Source organism: Cinclus cinclus, chromosome 7 (assembly GCF_963662255.1).
Source record: "Cinclus cinclus chromosome 7, bCinCin1.1, whole genome shotgun sequence".
NCBI classification, from domain to species: Eukaryota; Metazoa; Chordata; class Aves; order Passeriformes; family Cinclidae; genus Cinclus; species Cinclus cinclus.
In genome coordinates this window covers 20,413,459-20,433,730 of record NC_085052.1, presented here as the reverse complement: position 1 = coordinate 20,433,730, position 20,272 = coordinate 20,413,459, and the positions used below count along the sequence as shown (strand labels likewise).

The 20,272-nt window shown below is 44.8% G+C and overlaps 1 protein-coding gene across 1 annotated transcript in view; it reads left to right on the top strand.

Moving 5' to 3' along the window:
• The window catches only part of SYNPO2L (synaptopodin 2 like), a 34,388-nt gene extending 15,856 nt beyond the window's left edge, over window positions 1-18,532 (top strand). The window contains exons 3-4 of the mRNA XM_062496480.1: window positions 431-1,107; window positions 16,200-18,532. Of these exons, the coding sequence (XP_062352464.1) occupies window positions 431-1,107; window positions 16,200-18,532 (3,010 nt within the window). The remainder of the gene's footprint in view (window positions 1-430; window positions 1,108-16,199) is intronic.
• Window positions 18,533-20,272: the final 1,740 nt, after the last annotated feature.

Here is a 20,272-nt window from a genome sequence, read left to right as displayed (position 1 = left end):
GTCTCAGCTGCAGGAGCAGCTGGAGTGCAGTGTGATTGCTTAGCACCAGCCGTTCTCTTCTGACAGGCTGCAGGCTGAGGGTAGGTCTCACTGTCCTGGGGAATGCTTGCTATGCAGGAATTCCTCTCTCCAGAAGAAATGCCTGGGCAGCTGATTAAGCTTGGTAGATTTTTTATGGTTTTAGGGCATTCTGATTTTTGAGTGTTTAACACCTGGTTTTTGCAGAGCTATGAAGCAGAAAATCAGAATGAGAGCATGTAGCTGATGTCAGGGACAAGTCTGTCCTTGGCATCTACACTTCAGGTGTCTGTACCACCTGAAAAACACCTGTAACACTGTCCCAATCCATAGCCCTCTCTCACAACGGGGTTTCCTTCCAGTTTAGCTACACAAGCCAGACCTCACTCACCGCTTTTCTTTCTGCCCACAGGATAGTTGGTGGAGACCAGACTGGCCCGTGGCTCCAGCGTTCCCCTTCTCCAGGGCAGCAAGTGCTCTCTTCACCATCCCTGCTCAGCCCCCCAGCACAGTTACTCAGCTCTGAACCAGCAGGAGCCCCAGCTATCACGCAGCCTTCACGGCCCTCACAGCCCTCACAGCCATGGAGGTCACAGAGGCACCTGGAGAGCCTCACGTCCCCACCTGACAGCGAGGCCTATTACGGTGAGACAGACAGCGATGCTGACAATGTGGCACAGGAGAAGCACCGCCGGGCTCGCAAGAAGAGCCCGCGCTCTCCCCCCGACAGCACCACCAGCTGTCACGCACCGCAGGACGAGGTGTCCCTGTCTGAGCAGAGTGGCTATGAGAGCATGCCGGAGGCTGCTGCGCAGGGGGGAGCAGAGCTGGCCAGCTCCAGCGGGGTGGCCAAGAGGGAGATTGTCTGCCTGCCTGGCAGTCGCACAGACACTCCGTTCTCAGACAGTGAGGGACAGTTGCGGCCACCATCAACAGAGGGACGGGAGCCTTCTCCAGAGGCAATGCTCCTGCCCCATGCCACCAAGGCTATCCGAGCAGAACGCCACCTCATCCCCATGGTGGGGCCAGTGGAACATCCGATTGATGAAGACCTGACCACCACGTATACAGAGAAAGCCAAGCAGGCCAGTAAGTCCTCTAAACTGCCATACATCCATGCCTTTTCCCTGTGCTGGATTCTCCTTCCAAAAGCCTGATTCCTGCAAATGTCAGGTGGGTTAGCTTCTCTAGGTTACAAAGGAGCACCAGTCAAATCAGACCTGCAGAGACCAGTGCTTCCTGCTGCAACTTTGGCACTGGAGTCTACCTCACCCAAGACATCCTAAGAAACAGATAAGAGAAAGGGTCAGGGGTCTGGGAGTCACTCGCAGAGGCTGCAGCCATTCAACCAGATGTGCTCTAGTACCTCTATGTGCTGAAAAATGTCATTGGTTTCTTCAACACTTTGGGCTAAGAAGACTCAGGTGACGTGATGGTGTCAGGAAAGAACTTGGAGGTTAAATTTCCCTGGCTTTCCAGAGATCTTACGGCAGCTCAGTTTGCTCCTTAGCTACCTGTGTGTTAAGCACAGAACACTCATTTCAAGAGGCTCCCAAAGAGCCCCTCTGTTCAGTTCAGCTCTCCATGGGCACAGAGGCATGCAGTATTACACAATTAAGGATGATGAGAGATAATTTGCAGACAAGATAGCTGCAAAAGAGTCTTTTCAAGAACTGATTTATTTCCTTCACCCTGTCCAGTTCAGGGAGGGACTCTTCTACATCAGCCTTCCCTGCAGGCACTCACTGCAGCAAGGATGCCCATGTCTGGCAGCAGCTGGAATTCAAGTAGAATTTATAATTTTTTAGGTGTTGGCAGTGGAGGGTTGCCAGCAAGGACAGGCAGGATATGGTAAATCATCTCTTGAAACAGTTCCTTGTAGTGCCATCCCTGATAATCAAGACCTTTCCATGTGGAATAAAGTACTGAAAAATGTAGTGTAGTATATGGGCGATGGGCCTGAAGTGACCTTAATTGTGAATATCTTTCCTGGTTTCTGCTACACATGGAGTATTTCAAGACCAAACATGAGGGCAGAACAAAGTGTTATCTAATTTCACAGTTGTAATCTACCTAGTAATATTAAAAACAAGGTAATGATAAATTTATTTTCATGTATGTACCTCAGTTTACTACTCAGTGTGTAGTATAACTGACTACTTTACATTTCTCTGAGTCTGGAAATAAAGCAGGTTTTTTAAAAGTGACAGAATAGGAAACAGAGACACAGGGAAGTTACTAGACTTTCTAGAGTCTAGAAGAAAACATGGAATTACTAGAATCGGAAAGAAAACATGGGGGTTCTAACTTCTGATCCCCTGATTCAAATGCTAGACATTTTACCCAGGACAGATAATGCTGCAGTGCAGTTATTAAACCTCTCTTTTCTCTTTTCCTTGGTCTAAATATTATTTTATCTGTTCTGCCTAAGGAGTCCTATAGAGGCAACTTTCAAACCTAGGTGCTTCCTTCAGACAGGGCACTGTCCTACTGCTCTTTCCAGTGTTAAGAGGGGAAGCTCAGTTTGATCCTTTATGTCTTGCTCTGCTGGGCAGTGCACCTGACTTGATGCCTTCTTCTACTTCTTCCTAGTCTTTAGCTCCCATTTTCCTTAGGACAGGAAAGAAATCAGCAATTTCAACCTCCCTAAAGATGAAGCTATTTTTTTCCCCCTTTGAATAATGTACAAGCATGAGGTGAATGTTGAGAAAGGCATGTTCAGCTGCTCCCTGCTACCTGATAGTCCTAGCAGTAGAAGAGCAACTGCTTTACATCAAGACTTATTTCCATGGACGGCATCAGTACAGAGGGATCCCAGAAAAGCTACGTATTTAATTCAGAGTATTTCTGCTAGCAAGATAGTATCCCATGGCAGGAGATGATGCAACAGTATTGCCAGCTGGAGTTAGGGTTCCCAGAAGCACTGCAGACTGAGATAATATTTTATTCTCCTATTACTCCTTCACTGCTCACCCTCTTTTTGGTTTATATTTGGCCATGGGTGTCCTTCTGTAGGAGTTACTCTGCCGGTAATGGGATGGTAACTCACATGGTCTTTTCTTGTGTTAGAGATCTTGTCAGTAAATGGGAAGGCAAAATTCTACATCCTGATCATGCTGGAGCACAGCAGCCATGAAAACAGAAGTCCAGTTCAGCAGCCAGTAACTAAGTGAAGGAAGCAAGTAAGGAAAAGGAGTGGAAGGTGTTCATTATGTGGTGAACAGAGCTAAAGAACACCTATACCTGGAATAAACACAGGTATAAACACAGCTGGAGAATGGGGAACTGCTGAACTGAACTGGCTCCACAGGAGGCTGCTTGCACAGAAGCTATGGACTGGCATGGGTGGACACGGTAGAGCATCTCTTGTCAGAAAGGTGTAGCCTTGGCTGCATGTCTGCTCACTGCTCCAGCTCCTACAGCTGCTCAAGGCTCCCATGAAGATAGCAGCATTTAAAGCTCTGTTCCTTTGCTTTTCCTTAGCAATAGCCTACTCTGGCTACGCCTGGGTTTTGCTAAACAAGAATGTGAAATCATGGGTTAGAAGTTAGGCAGGGTTTTAAAACCTGAGTTAGCTCCAGGGAGTGACTTGGGCTCTCAGTTGTGAGAGTCTAAGTGTCAATATATAGGCAGGAGACATTTAAGGGCCACTGTGAATACCTAAGCAGATGGCTGCCTTTTGAAGCACTATCTAAATATATTCCCAATGCATCTGCTAACACACTCTCCTTGCCTTGCCACAGCCTTCTTCAGCTCCCACCACTGCACCGTAAGAATGTGAAAAACTGCTTTTCCTTTTGTTGAGAGTGTTTCCCAGATGGTTCCTGTCCTTTATTCCTAGAATGTACTATTTTGTCATGTCTAGTCTGATGTTCATTTCAAATTTGGGGGTATTTCTCTTGTCCTTTGTTTTAATTCTTTCTAACTTTTCACTGCCACTTTTAAGCTCCAGAGACTGTCTCCCTTTCCCACTTGTCCCTGCACCTCAAGCAAACAGAATTGAAGGTACATTATTTCTAGATGAGTATTTAGAAATACCAGACCTCTATATGAATAACTGAAATCCCAGAAAAATAACAGATATGTAATAATTCTTTTGCACACCACCAAGAGCAGCAACTGACATACTTCACTGCCCTATTGCCCTGCAAGGATCTCAGTAACACTGCTACTGCTGTCAGCTCTTGGGTTTTCTGTAGTTTTTTTCTTTACTTCCTATCTCTAGAACTTTTGCAAACTTTTGTCCTTACTGTGTGTGCTCAGCTTTCCAGATCATAGGCAAGTGGACTCAGCTCCCCTGTCTCCCCCTTCCTGTATGATTTCCCTTTGTTCCTGATGGTAAAAAAAATGTTCTGATGTGTTAGAAAATCTGATCTGTGTTGACTGCGTATTGTCCTCAAGATGATCAATGAAATGAGGAGGTGCTTTCCATATTACCTGACCATCTTTCCTAGTTTTACCAGCATGGTTGTTCAGTCTTTATGTTCTCATTGTTACTGAGGCATTTTCTCTTAATTTTCATCTGATGAACATTTCTCCAGCACATGGGGTTTTTTTGTTTTGCTTGTTTTTTGTTGTGTTTTGTTTGTTTGTTTGTTTTTGCAGTAACTCTAACAACACCTGGGAAGTACAACTGCTTTCCCTGCTTTTCGCTTAGAGGATATAAATCAGGTGGTAATTGCTGGAGGTGATGCTGCTGTTTGACACCTGCTTTGCATCACAGTAACATGGGAGCAAATGGAGCTCCCTTATTTATGCCAAGCAAGGCTTCAACTCCAGGAACAGAACAGAGTGTGGTGTCGACAGCCCAAGATCAGGAAGTAGCAGCAGCAGCTGATGGTGCCCACCTTATGATGTCCTGCATGTCATCAGCTGCTGAGCTGTGCTTTTTCTTCCCCAGCAAAGACACAAGGTCTTAGGGCTCCTTAGAGAGCCAACAGCCCCTGCAGTGAGGTTTGGGCCTCTCTCCTTCCAAAGTTTGTGCTCTATGTGCACATTGGTATTGGCTTGTTTTTTTCAACCTGTGGGATAAGCATGTACATCATCCCAATTCTGCACAGGACACATGACATGGATTTTCCTGCTTAAAACCCACTCAGAACATTAGTGGTTCAGACTGCTGGGGCACTGTGGGGAGCCACACATGAGCCCAATGCAGGGGAACTTACCCTACAAGTAAAAATCTTCTGTCTGCAGCACTACCCAGTGGCTTCAATGCACCCTGGTGCTTTGTTCAGTAGGGTAAGAGAGGAGCCAGCAAACAGGGACTCTACTATAATTTAAATGAACTATCGAACAGTCATGTTTATGAACAGCCTGTATTTTCCCTAATCTGTAGAAACAAAAGTATGAATTTGTTGCCTTTCCACTTAAAATGTAAATTGCTCTTTTTTTAGAGGTGATTAATCCCTGGGGAAACTGAGGATCTTTAGGCACTCAGTTTGTCATCACTGTAAAGGGCCAAGCTAAGTCCCTTCCTGAGATGATTTATGTGCAACTTGCATAGTGCAGAAGAAAAGGAAGAGATAGAAGGACAGAAAATACAAATTAAAAAATCTAAATCAGTTTCAGGAGCTTAGCAGAAAGCGGGAGCTTCTGGCAGGGAAAATCAGACTATAGTTGTCATAAGTAATTGCAAGTGAGGTTTTTTGGTTGGCCACAGGTTCCACAGTGTCCTCCTCTTCTCGCCCCACCTTCAGAGACTTGGGCTCCATTTGTAGCCAGGGTTGCTTCTTCTCAGCCCCCTGTGCTGTCTGAGATACACTGTATTTTCACCCCCATCCTAAATCATCTCACAGGACAAAAAACTCAGTGCTTTCTCACAACTGGAAATAGGATAGACATACCAGGACAGCAGTCTATTCCTAACTTGCTAACACCCTGTGTCAGTGCAAGAAGTGCTTCAAAATATCTTAATTTAAACTTATCTGTTGGGCTATTTTTAGTTCCTAGGATTCAAGAGCCTTTCCATGTATGGTAGAGGAAGGGAGGGAAAACTGGGTGGGGAAATTTCCTCCTCTGCTTTATATGGGTCTGGGTGCCTGTGCAGAGTCATCAAAGTTACTACATTCCATATCAGAAAAGGAAATCCTTCTTGTTTAAAGCGGATGTACAGCAGCATCACTTGAAAAGATAGGATGCTTATAAATAAGTGGCCTATTCATGGGCAGGTCATAGAGATTACCTCTTCTAAGAGTGACTGCAGTCACATTTCTCTGTAGAGAAGGTGAGTGCAGCAAGCCATTTCTCAGCCTGTTACAACCAGTATAGGCCACAGGGGCTGTGAACAAGATTAAGTATCTGAATGGCAGTTTGAAGTTATTCCACCATATTTTCTATTTGGCTTTAAGCTTTGACAGTTGTAAGTAATGATCACAGTTATGTGACTATTAGACCAACTTACTGGTTTTGTCATTCACTGCAGTCAAGGAGACCAATAGGTTTAGGAAAGTAGCCTACTACTACTACTACTACTACTACTACTACTACTACTACTACTACTACTACTACTACTACATCCTAGATGCCTTAAAGAATAATAGAAAAGCATTCTGCTTAGACCAGGAGATTAAAATTAATTGCCTGAACTATTAATCTTACAGAAGTCTGTTCCTAGCCATGTGAAGCCATGCTGAATCACCCTTGGCCCTTGCCACTCAATGAGCAGCCAGCCATTTGGAAAACAAGGACAACAGCTTCCATGGTTGAATCACAGATGGAGAGACTGATCTCATTTCAGCACGCATGAAACTGGAAATCGCTTCCACTTGGGCAACCAGTTTCCATACACTGCAGTAGCAGTTGTATGTGTTTGTTTAAGAAATCCCACTTAATAACTGCCATTCATCTTTGAATTCTCTGCCATTTGGAAGGCATTTATTAAAGACTACATTGAGATAAACACCAGGCATCTAGAGCCCTCTTTCTCCACCTTTAGGCTTGAATACGACACTTGATCTTATTCCTTCAGCTTATGTCCTTCTATGGAAAGTAGAGGTGATATTTTCAGGCTGATATATTAATGGGCCAGAAGCCAGATTATAAACTACTGTTGTCCATCTTGGCTAGCGTGGATGAATTTTTCATTCTTTCTTGAGTCATCTCATAACTGTCACAAGTAATTTGCCATTTTCCCCAGGTATTCTCACTGGAGACCTCCGGCATCGTTCCCTCAGGCATGGCTCTTGTCCAGCATTTCAATGAGGTTGTTGTGGGTTGCAGCACTGGAAGTAAGGCTGATAGAGCTCTGCTCTGCTCCACCTTTGCACCTCACTGCAATCCTGCTGCCCCAGAGCCTGACAGAGACACAAAATTAGCTGAATATCTTAGCTCAAGATGAATCTAGCTGCAGATAATATTCTCTGGAAGAAGAAGGATCTTTAGCATTTGAAGATATATGGAGGAAATCTGTGTGATCCCTGAAATTAAAAGGTATATACTCTCATTTGTCCTAGTACTTCTACTATATGAGATATCATTTGAAGCATCTTTTCTGAAACTATCAGTTACTCAGACATGACACCTATGTTATTATTGTCAGCACAGGGACTCTGACTCTGGGTCACAGTTCCTCAGATATGATCAAAGATCATTCATCATCCTGCTGCTGCTGAAGCAGTTCAGAGTTCACTTCCAAGCTGACACTTCCATGGTCCTTGCAGAGTCCCAGTTAGTGATTTTTCAGACTGTTGTGCCATATGTTGAGTTAACATAGCCTGGCCTTGCATATGCACTTCTACTCTGATTTAGGATATGCAAGGCTGATGGGGAACAATCATTAAACGAAAATGTTGCCAATAGTTCAGATTGCAAAGGTGATTGGAGCAATGATCACACTTAAAACATACAACACACATATACATATACATACAACCCCACAGACTATCTTAACCAAGCTGGTAGTTTTAGATTACAGGGTTTTGAGATCTGAGTTGAAAGAAATTGTTACTCAAACAGGCAACAGGAATCCCTTTCCCTGTCCAGTTGTTTCCATCAGTTCTGAAAGTCATATGGGACAAGGTTGTTGACAAGGTAGGGACAAGTCTCTCAGGGACAACACTAAAATTGTTTTGAGACAAAGTGAAAGTGATGGATGAGGGAGAGGCATTAAAGAGTGAGGCATGGAAGGACTTTGACAAGGAGTGATTAAACAACAGCCATTACTCAAGAGAAGTGAGAGAAAATTATAGGTAGGAAGGAGAAAGCTGTCAACCTGGCAAATACTTGTTCTTCAGTTTCACTTAAACCCACCATAGGAAGGGACATCAGTTTGTTGGGAAATGTGTAAAGCTTTAGTGTCATCAGTATCTGCCACTTACAATAACTAAGAATCTTGCTCTTTGCAGAAAGAAACAGGAGCAGAAATGGGGGCAAGTAAATTCAGCATATCTTGATACACTGACAGTACTGAAAGGATAAGGCTGAGTCAGCTTCTCTGTAGAGGTCAAATGTAAGGAATTAATAAAACTTGTATCAGAATGATCCTCAGTCCTTGCCAAGTACCTTGGAACAATGAAAAGAGTCTCAGGGAAAAAGACCAAGAAAGACCTTCCAGTAGACATGGGCACTGACAATAAGAAAAAAAAAAATCATTTAGCTTCAATTAGGTGCATGAAGTAATTTTTTGTGCATATTTGCAAACAACAAAATGAAAAGTAAAATCAACATGGACTAATAAGAAGTAGGAAGAGTCTTTGACCTACTCAGTGAGATAAGACTTCGTGGCTGAAGGAATAATGTGAACACAGTATATATTGGCTTCTATAAGATACCTGATAATGTTCCACATGACTTTTCCAAGGAGAGAAATGTGGATGAGATAGGAGTACTGTAAGGTGACTGCACAATTGGCTAAGAATAGAACAGAAAACATAACTATTAATGGTTCATGATGTCAGATGAGCTAACTGGCTAAGTTGGTAGTAGTGTTTCACTGGGCTTCTGAATCTAACAGGACTACCTCTATATTTTCACCCACAGAGATTTAACACTAACGTCAATCAAATGTCCTCTCCACCTCAATGTTATATGACTGGCAAGGAGACAGAGGATAAAAAATTCCCACCCTCTTCTCTTCTGTCAGTGGATCTCATCCTCAGGCTGCAACTAGACGGAACAAGCAGCATGTACTGTGGGGCACACCACAGCCCCAAAACTGCTATTATTCAGATCTGGAACCTAGCTGAGACACCTTGCAGCTTTTCTCTGGTTTTTCTTCCCAGAGAAACCCAGGTGTGTGGGGGACACAGGGGAGGGAGAGGGCTTGCCTGGACTGAGGAGCATAAAAGTGTTACAAGGTACACCACTACTGTCTTCCTATCTGCTTTTTCAGATGCTAAATTCCTGCTCTCAAGGCTTTCTAATTGTGGCTTGTTTCTTTTGGGTGTTGTACCTAGCAAGCAGCAACAGGAAATAGCAGTAATACCATTTTAAATGGGTGTCATGGGGATTCAGTGGAGATTGTTGTGTATTAATTGGCAGATGACATAATACATGGAAAGTATAGAGTTGTCTCATGAAAAGCTAGAATTTTTAGTGTAGCAGGAGCTTGAATTGTTGCAGAAAAGGATTAAAATCAACTGGTTAATGAGACTATAGGACAAGCAGTAGAGGATTAATCAAGTCCACATAGTGAGATGGTGAGCATATACTTATCTGTATTACTGGAGTAGGTGTTGGATAGACTGAAAGACATAGACATGATCAATCAGTGGTATCCTGCTGTCAGACATCAAGCAATTTTGTAAGCAGCAGCATTAGCATTCCTTTTAATTTTTAAATTTTAATTAATTTTAAATTTTTAAAAATTCTTTTAATTTTACGTTGGATTTGATATTTTATTCTCTTATGTCTACTAAATGCAAATCTGTCTAATATCTGTCTCTCACATTCAAAATGAGAAAGCATATGTGTGTGTGTGTGTGTGTGTGTGTGTGTGTGTGTTCTTCAGTTTTGGATGCCTAATCAAGACTGCACTCATGCTTCTGGCTACCTCTGGTGGGGTGTCTCTCATCTGTTGAGCCTCCTATTTCCATGGAAACTTATAAGAACATAGTATCTTTGTGACTTCAGACTCTTAAAATTAGGAAATGGACACAAAAGCTATTAGCATGAAGTGGGTCAGATCAAAAGACTTGCAGCATTGACTTCATAAACCTTTCATAGGAAATTTGGCTAAAACTGCAAAAGACAGATTCACTAGTGCATTCAACAGGTGCCATCCTGGCAAAAGAAGTTGTCCTTTGGAAGAAGACTGTGTAGGGAATATCCAGGGCCCAGGTGTGAGCTGTCAGCACAGAAAAACTGGCCATGTGTGCTACCTTTTGCACTGAGGACACTTTTCCAGCTCAGAAAAAAAGGCAAACTGTCACCCATCTGAGATTTTTTTTTTTTTTAAGGAACAAGCTATTCAAGTTGTACAAGCTATATCCTACAGCAGGATACCATGAGACTAAGATATTGCAGCCATGCACAGTCATGTCTCTAAAACCTCTCTGCCTAACAGAATTCTCCAATAGCAGTATGGCTAAGAATAGTCAAAAATCTACAAAATGACTGGGTATGGTTTTTCCCCTGGGCTGTTAGTTCACCTTCAGAAAAGCCTGTTTCTTTCTGTTTTTCCAAAAAAGGAGATTGAAGTGGGGCAGTGTCTCACTGGCACACTTAAATTCACTAGCCATTTAAGAAGAAACACTGGTTTGACAAGTATTTTAGCTATTTAACCTCAAATAGATGCTAAAGTGTTGCAGACTTGAGTGGGATTGTAGCATTTGTCTGTAGCATCCTAAATTGGAGCTGGAGCCATATCTGTGTTTTATATTATGCACAGGTTATGTGATGGAAATGTGCAAATATCCAAGAATTACAAATACTTCCTATCCCAAGAGTTTTACCTTTACTTTGAAGTAAAAGAATATATACTCCTCTGCTTAACTGTTTGAAATTTAAATACTGATCAAAGCTTTAAAGGTTGAAACTTTCAACAGGGAAATACTTAGAAGGTCAGTATAACCCATCCAAATCTTATTTCAAAAGGACTTCAGGTATGTAAAGTATGAGACATCTGTAGCCTCTAATGACTTACTGAGATATTTGCAACATTAGCCATGGAAAAATGACTTTGTCTGACATAAATAGCTGTAAGAACAGAATTCGAGGTGACACCATCTGAAAAAAGTAGTTGACAAGTAGCATTTTGTCACAGAGGAACAGGCTCTTTATCTCTGGAAGTAGCAGAGTGCCTTATTTTCTATAGTAATGGCTTTTCTAGAATTTGATCTTGGGAATAAAATTTTACCATCGTTCCCTAGAGAATGTGAACAGTATCTGACCTCATGTAAGCCTGCCTGCTTGTTCAGTAGCTTGCCTGGGCATACATTAAAATGCTTTCTTTTAATAAGGCCTGATCTTGAAAAGGTTTATACTTTTTACACTTCTCTTTACTGTAATTAGTAACAAAAATCATGTCACTTCAGTGAAGCTTAGTTAAGAGGAAAATCATGGTCTTTGCTTAATAGACATTTTTCCTTTTTGTGGATTTTTTTTCCAACAGAATTCAGTGTGTACATGAAATAAGTGTTTTAGCAGTTAACAAAAAATTCCCATAGAAATTATTCACCACACCAACAGAATTTATGAGAGTTTTATAATCTTTCATTTTATTCTTTTACCTGTTCCATTTGAGTGTTCTTACGAGAGACAGAGCTGTATTTTCATTCCAATGATATGCATCAATATTACCAGGAGAGACATATATATGTATGCATATATCCCTACAAGTAAATATTAATCAAAGAAGAGACTGAAGCACTTCCATTGCTCTTGCTCTAAGAGCCTCTGTATGAGCCATGACAGGTGTCTGTACAGCAATGTTGCCTTGTGGGAGTTGTCTTCTTGGTGTGCAGTGATGGCTGCTGGATTTCAGCATGTATGATCAGACCTTCATTTTTCCAGGCTCTCTAACACTGGAGATGGTCTGCCAAGGCTACAGAATTGCTAAGGCTGGGGCTGCTGGGAGGGAGAATCATGGGAGATTCCTTGGCCGCATCCCTTGGCCACAGCTCTGGGATTGGCTCACAGGAGCTATTGCTCCAGTACAGAAAGGAGCAGTAGGACAAAGTGTGAGGAGATGCTGAGCAGGCCACAACTGCAGAGATTTGCACACTCCCAGCACCCTTCCTTCCCATCCACCACAGTCCTCACTATCAGCATCTCATCTTTCAACACCTCTCAGTCTCTAGTGCTGGAGCTCTGAATGGTGCTGCCAAAACACCACTCCTTGGTTTCCAAACACTCCATCACCCTCCCTGGGCACAGCCACACTTTCAGTGTAGGTAACAGCCTCTGGTGCTTTAATCAGCTAAATAACCTCACTGCAGGCATCCAGGTTCCTAATGCTCCTCTGTTAAATGTTCCTCAGTCATGTACACAACAGAAGTCTGAATCATGGACTGGTTCTCTTCAGACATGGAAGAAAATTGATATACACAGGAAAGCCTCTGCTTTCTCTTTTCTTCCTCTTTACTGGAGCTGAGTGTTTTCTGAGAGTTTTGGGCCAGGAAAGTTATTTTCCTCCTGTGCAGGTTTCTTCTGCCTCTGCATGCTGGACATGCACACTGTGTTAGTTTCATCTCTTTGAAGGGCTCTTTGGCACAGAAATTATGGACATTGAGGCATTGGTAACCCTAACTTGAAGCCTGCACCTTTCTAACCTGAAGCTTGCATCACAGAAGCTGCAATATAGAGTATATTTTCTTATTTTAAAATAAAAAAAAAAAGAGTTTCTCCTTACAGGGAGTACTGGGTGGGGGAAAGAATAAGGGTGTTTTAAGTGCCAGGTGACAATGTCCATCACACTGCTCAGTGATGAAGCTATGAAGACAAAAATAGACGAAGTGACCTCATGGCTTTCAGCAGCAATGCCTATGAGACAAAAGGGAGGCTTTAAAAGGCTTGTGGACTGATAGCAAAGAGCTTGGACATCTCAGAGTTTTGGTTCTGCTCCAGAAGGGGACTGCTTTGCTCCTCTCTCATTGCCTCTCTTTCTGTTTATGGGGAGTTGTGAATTAAACGGGCTTTGTGACATGCCCAGTTCTCCAGGTCTGGATTCTACTTTCTCAAGTTTGGATCAGCCTTATGCAGGTACAAATCTTTTCTTTTCTTTTCTTTTCTTTTCTTTTCTTTTCTTTTCTTTTCTTTTCTTTTCTTTTCTTTTCTTTTCTTTTCTTTTCTTTTCTTTTCTTTTCTTTTCTTTTCTTTTCTTTTCTTTTCTTTTCTTTTCTTTTCTTTTTTCTTCTCTTCTCTTCCTGTCTTTCTTCATTTTTTTTCCTTTCCTCTCATTTTTTTTTTAGTCTACTCTCCTTACTCTATTCTTTTGCCTATTCTTGCTCTTTACCTTCTACAACTCATCTTAGGAAGATTTCTCTTCCTGTTGTTTTCTTAATCTTTTGTGGAAGATTGTAACTTGAATAGCATGACCATTTTTCTGTTGGGAGGACTGGTGTAATCAGTCGTGTGCTTTAGCCTTTAATGAGGAGAAAGGTAAGAAGAAGAAAAGAGGGAGGTGAGAAGCAGGTTCCAGAGGGCCCTATTTGCCAGCTCCTTCAGAGGAACAGGACAGTTCAGAGCAACTTTCTAGGAAAATTATACATGGATCCTAATGCTGAGTCAGGACTACAAGCTGGTGGAGTTAAAGCCATGACCATCTTCTGTTACATTTTCTCCAACAGTATTTGCTAGTCCAGACTTTAGAGTTGGCACTTCTATGGTACTCTGCTGTCAGAAAGGGCTGTGCAGACATCACTTCAAATGGTATTGCTCCCTGTTCGCTCCTGATGATAGAAATCCTCCTGAGTCACTCAGGCCAGAGTTTACATATTCTGCACTTGACTAAGAATCTGTGGTGCTGCTCTTTCTCCTTGTAAGTTCAGAAGCAAAATACCACCAGGTGAGGTGTAGTAGCTTGTAGCAAGATCGTTTGTTCTTCCCTTATTTTCCTGTATTTTCCTTCCTTCCCTTATTTTCTCCATTGTCAACAATGCCTAGAGACACAGGCATGCAGATTTGTAAATGAAGTGGGCAGACCTTCAGGGACTGTAGTTTGTTTCCATCACAGAGAGCAGGTCTTTGAGGGCAAGTTTGTGACTGCCCTGAAGAACACTAAATCTACACAAAAAACCCTGGACATTACTTAAGTCTCAGTTCAGCAAGGTGGAGTAATTCTGTAAGGAAAATTTTGCAAAGAACCTTCACTTTGCAAATGCAAGTACAAATAATGAGCCATTTCAGCATTGCTTTTCTTGTTTCTAGTTCTGGGTACAAAGGAGAGGAATGGACTGTGCATCCACATGAAGTGATCTCAAAGCATAGAAGTCCCCTTGCTGAAATCCCAAAGCAGCAGCATGTGCTATGGAATGGCTGCAGACTTTGAGAGCTTTCTGGAAGGATGACTGCTTTGCAAATCAACACTTTATTTTCAGCATGGGGAGGGAGAGGGAAGCTCTTTCTGCTGTGGTTACACTGATGCAGTATGGAATGATGACACTTGCCACAGCTGTGTAGCCTAGAAAGGTTCTGGGAGACTGCAGATCTCAAGGAAACTAGTAAACTTCTTAACTAAGCTCCCTGTCCCTCACTGCAGGTGACTTTGCCACATTAACAGGTTCACATTGAATGAATGCTTTGTGATAAAATGATCAGCAGTGAGATCACAAGGGACTGAGCAGCTTCCATCATCTCTTGAGCTAACACCATCCCTCAGCACTGCCTTGCACCTCTCTCCTCTCCTCTCCTCTCCTCTCCTCTCCTCTCCTCTCCTCTCCTCTCCTCTCCTCTCCTCTCCTCTCCTCTCCTCTCCTCTCCTCTCCTCTCCTCTCCTCTCCTCTCCTCTCCTCTCCTCTCCTCTCCTCTCCTCTCCTCTCCTCTCCTCTCCTCTCCTCTCCTCTCCTCTCCTCTCCTCTCCTCTCCTCTCCTCTCCTCTCCTCTCCTCTCCTCTCCTCTCCTCTCCTCTCCTCTCTTCCCTCCCTTCAGCAGAGCATAATTTACTACATCTCTCTTGGGAATGTCAGGGCTGGACAAGGTGGTTTTTTTGGACAAGTTATTAGATATGTACAGTGGATGGTTGTTTCATCAGTACTATCATGCTGGGAAAAAAGACAATGGAAAAGGGTGAAATGAAAGACATCACAAATTAGTCTGTGGTTTAGGTATGTGGGGCTTTTTTTCTGTGGAGGGTTAGTGCTGACTTCTGTCTCTTCAACAGTGATTCAAGGCATGTCCATACTTTCCTTAGGGCAGACAAGTTTGGTTTTACTACTGAATTTTGTTCACCACCTGTTTTCCCTGCACACAAAGACAGAGGACACAATGTTCCTCCCTGGGGCTTTACTGACCACAGAGCAGGTGGAAAATTATTATCCCACAGTTTCATGCCAGTGTCCCAACAGGTGTTGTCTTTTCCAAACAAGTCTGTCTAAGTGGATTTCCTTCTGGTCTGGCTGATCAGTTGTGGGGTCTGGGATTCTTGCTCAGGGGCAAACACTCTTCTTCCTTGCCAGGCATGGGGCACAGGGAAGGGACTGCAGCAGGGATGAAATCATGTTCCCTTTGCCTCCTGCAGTGGCAGGGCTGCTGCAGAGCAGCAAACAGCCCTACACACAATGCTGCTGGACAACACTGACTGTAGCTGACTTCGTAGGGCTCAGATCAGGAGCTGCCCTGCTATGCCTGCAGAGCGCCTCTCCTTTTGCACACATGTACCTCAATATAGTAGGAGGAGCATCTACAGAAAGCAGGGCTCCACCTTCAGGGTGATAAATAAATGGCAAAAATTTCTGCAAGCAAGGGCAAGCACTGTAAAAATGTCAGGGACTCTTGGCCACATGCTTCAGAAATAGGAACTCCCAAGTCTGATGAGGAAACTTAGACTAGCCATCAGAGTGGGAGGAGTTCCCTCCCCACACCTGCATCAACTTCTATTGTGTTTGCAGGGAAAGAGAAAACTGCTCCTGATTTTCTACCAACAGTTTATAAAGACACTATCATCAGCAAAAGTGGAATGAAAAGAAGGGCAAGGGGTGTGTTTCCTCTTCTGTGCACTAGAACACCTCTAGCCATTTCACTGTCCACCTTTGCCCACCCAACCTTTTCTGATCTCTGAGACTCCCTCTTTCTATCTCTTTCAGAGCTCCACCGCCACGAAAGCATCCAGGAGAAGAATGTGAAAGAAGCCAAAACTAAGTGCAGAACCATTGCATCCCTGCTGACAGATGCACCCAACCCCCACTCCAAGGGGGTGCTGATGTTTAAGAAACGCAGGCAGAGGGCTAAGAAGTATACATTGGTAAGCTTTGGCAGTGTTGATGAAGACCGCTCCTACGAAGAGGAAGACGGAGTTTTTCCAACTAGTGAATCTGAATTTGATGAGGAAGGTTTCTCTGATGCCCGAAGCCTAACTAATCACTCAGACTGGGACAACACTTACCTAGACATTGAAAAGTCCAAATCTGACTCAGAACAGAAGGAAGAGAAGCAAAAAGGTTTGAGTGAGGCATCAGGTAAAGGAGCACGATTATTTGAGCAGCAGAGGGAACGGGCTGGGAAGTACACACTTGAGAAAACTCCAGTGCAGAAGAGCCCAGAGGTTGCCCCAGCTGCCCAGCCAAAGCAGGGCACAGTGAACAGAGACATGCCTGTGCCAGAGAAGGCAGACAACATGCCCCTCAGCATCCACCTGGAAGGTGTGCAAGTGCCCAGCAAGCAGCCAGCCACTGTCCCCACTCAGCTCCTGACTGCCCCCAGCCCCACTTTCTTCCCACCTCCCCCAAGCACCCCCGACCCCTTCTCTGCAAGTTCAACAAGCATGTTCAACAGGTCTGCAAGACCCTTTACTCCTGGCTTTTCTGGCCAACGTCCAGCAACATCCTCCGTCATCTTTAGGCCATCTGCACCCAAAAAACCCACTGAAAGTCTGGGTGGGAAAAGCACAGTGGCTTCCCCTTTCTCACCTCTGGTTCCAGGAACACCTGCCAATGCACAAGTGCCAACACAGCGTGGTCCAGTCAGCTCCTCCACATCTCTGTATATTCCTGCACCAGGAAGACCAACATCACCACTGGAGTCACAGCCAAAAGGGGGAGGAAGTGCTTCAGAGATCAAGCCTTCTGCCAACACTGCCCGGACATCCACCACCTCTATCTTTCTGTCAGCTCCCTCAAAGCCAGGAGGGGATATGGCCTCTGCAGCGTCCCAGCCACGAATCCCTGGAACAGCCTCTTCTTCATTATATATTACTCCAGCACCATCACAGCACATGAGAAGCAGTTCCCCTGTGCCAAAACAGCCTTCTCCTGCCATCACTCCAGCAATGCCACGACCTCCTTCGGAGCCCTTAAGCTCCAGGGAGCAGAGGATTTCTGTGCCAGCTCCCCGCACAGGCATCCTGCAGGAGGCTCGCCGACGGGGCAACAAGAAACCCATGTTCAGTAAAATTGAGGAGAAGAAGAATTCACCCAACCCTGAGCTCCTCTCCCTGGTGCAGAACCTGGATGAGAAGCCAAAAGGTGACCACCCTGGGGCAGGCTTTGAGTCTGGGCCCGAGGAGGACTTCCTCAGCCTGGGTGCTGAGGCCTGCAACTTCATGCAGTCCTCAGGCCGCAAGTTCAAGACCCCACCTCCAGTGGCCCCCAAGCCTCAGCAAGATTCTGGATTGGTAAACGGGGCCCAGGACATGCCTCAGCTTAAAGGCAAAGGGGCAGAGCTCTTTGCCAAACGCCAGAGCCGCATGGACAAATTTGTGGTGGAAACAACACCTAAGCCAGAGTACAAGCCCAGGACACCCTCTCCAACCCCTTCTCTACCCTCATGCTGGAAATATTCACCCAACATCCGGGCTCCCCCTCCAATAGCTTATAACCCAATGCATTCCCCTTTCTATCCCCTGGCAGCCAGCAAATCTCAGGCTAGCAAAGCAGAGAGCAAAGTGAAAAAGGCACCTGGCCAGAAATCAGGGATCAAGGTCATTGATATAATGCGCCACCAGCCCTATCAATTAAAGTCAGCCATGTTCTGCTTTGGGGATCCCCCAAGCCCCAGCACTCAGACTACTCCTGGTCAGCCAACCCCACAAGCTAGCTCATCCTTCATGGCAGCCAAGCAGGTCCCTGTAAAAATAGCCAAGACCCAGGAGATTCGTCGCTTCTCCACTCCGGCTCCCATGTCAGCCTCTAGCAGCCTGGCACCCACTGTGCTTGTGCCCCGCTCAGCCACCACTCTGGATGAACCATTGTGGAGAACAGAAATGGCTTCTTCTGCCCCTGCTACACCAGGACCTTTCCAGGTGGAGCTCAGCTCCTCCCCTAAGCCATATCTGAGCTCCCCAGAGCCTGGACAGGTGGGACAGGGAACTTCACCAAACTCAGCCTCTGCCGCTCGGTTTCAGGTGGCCAGGCCCAAATTCTCCGCAGCAAGAACAGGCATGCAGGCCAATGTGTGGAGGCCAAGTTTTGGCCATCACTGAGGCAGGCACCCCTCCCATCCTGTCTGTGGCCCCGCAGAGACAGCGCTTGTTTTGTCTTTCATGTCAGCTCAGTACATTGAGATGAGTGACACAAAATGAAGAAAAAAAACCTCAAAAAATTATTGCCCTTCTGCACCACCCCCTTCCCCAGCCTCCCCTTGATCTCAGATGGGATACTTCATGGACAGGCTTACTGGCTGTAGCTACAGCAGGAGGAAGAATGTGGAGAGAGGGCACGTGTGTGGTACACAAAGACTGGGAACTTATACGCAGCAGCAAAACCCACCTCCAGAGGGGGTGAATGGCAGAGGTTATCTCACATGCAGACACACATGAAGAAGTAGTTTTCCTTTCCCAAGGGCTTTGGAGTCACCCCTGCATGGAAGGAAGGCAAGAACTTTCCAGGAAGAAAGGATGATTACAGAACAGAAGCCCCAGTTTTCCCATTAGACTATTCTTCCCTGATCCTCCCAGTCTGTACATGTTCCCTTGTGTGTGCACACATGCACACAGCAACACTCAGCAGGGAGTGACAGGATGAGTGGGGCATCACCTGGGACACTTCTCCCAGACTTCCATCTGTGGGAGCATGGGAAAGAAGGCAAGAAAGCAGAGTGAGCAGTGGTGTTTGACCATGCACATGTGAGCAGTGTGGCCTGCACCCGAGAGTGGCCACATGTGCCTGTTCCTGCAGTCACCAGGGATGGGGGTAAAAGGGAAGAGTCATCCTAGCTGGTACTAAATGCCACTATCAGGTCTGGAAATAGTTTGGTAAGAGAGGCTTTGAAGGGACTTGATGGGGCTATCTCTAGCTGTGGGAACTGCAAAAAGAAGTATCCATTTTTGAGGATACAGAGTCAAATCTAAGCTCAGGCAGTGTCTGGTTGGCACAAAGAAAGGCCCTGCAGTATCAATCCCACTGAACAGGATATGGATGCTGTAAGTAGAATGGTGGATCGCATGGGAGAAGGGACAATTGGCTTTAAAATTAGGCAGGACTGAATATGCATTTGTACATGATCTTTTTGTTTAGTTTAGGACAGAAGTGGGGCTAGATTAGAAATGGGTCACAACATAAAGTTTGCTGAAAGCTTTGTGATGAGGGGAAGACGAAGGGCCTTTGCAGACACTCTCAGCATGGAAGTGGAGGTCAGGAAAACAGAAAGTCACAAGTAAAACTTCATATGGAATGACTTAGGTGTTATTGTGGGGCCTATTTGATAAAAATTGAAGTGCTCTGAGAATCCCAGAGGATCTGCACTCACACATATGTAGAGTTCAGTTTGCTGGTGATGCTGGGCAAACAGTACTGGTTATTCTTTGAATATTCAAGGCTAGCCTCCAACTTAATCCCTACACTACAGGCATACAGGAAGAAAGTACTGCCTTCCCAAGGAAGAGTTCAGCATATTAGTAGGGACTGTGTGTGTGTGTATTCATGCCATCTGTACTCTGGCTTACACACCCCCTGGCCATTTACTTTCTGCTTGTGGTCCCCCTTTGCCAGCAGCCACTTTTCCAATGTGATCCCACAAGTACACCAAGAAAGCATTGCTCCTGGAACACTGGTTCCAAACACAGCAGATGCCCCAGCTGCAGGGAAGGGGCTTGCCAGCTTTTTCTGGGTCTGGATTGCCCAGCCTTTTGCTAACCCCTTAGGAATATGTGCCAGAGGTATAATGAGGGTCTCATAGCCCTCTCTCCTTGACACAAGTCTCCCTTTCATTAGACTTGCTCCTC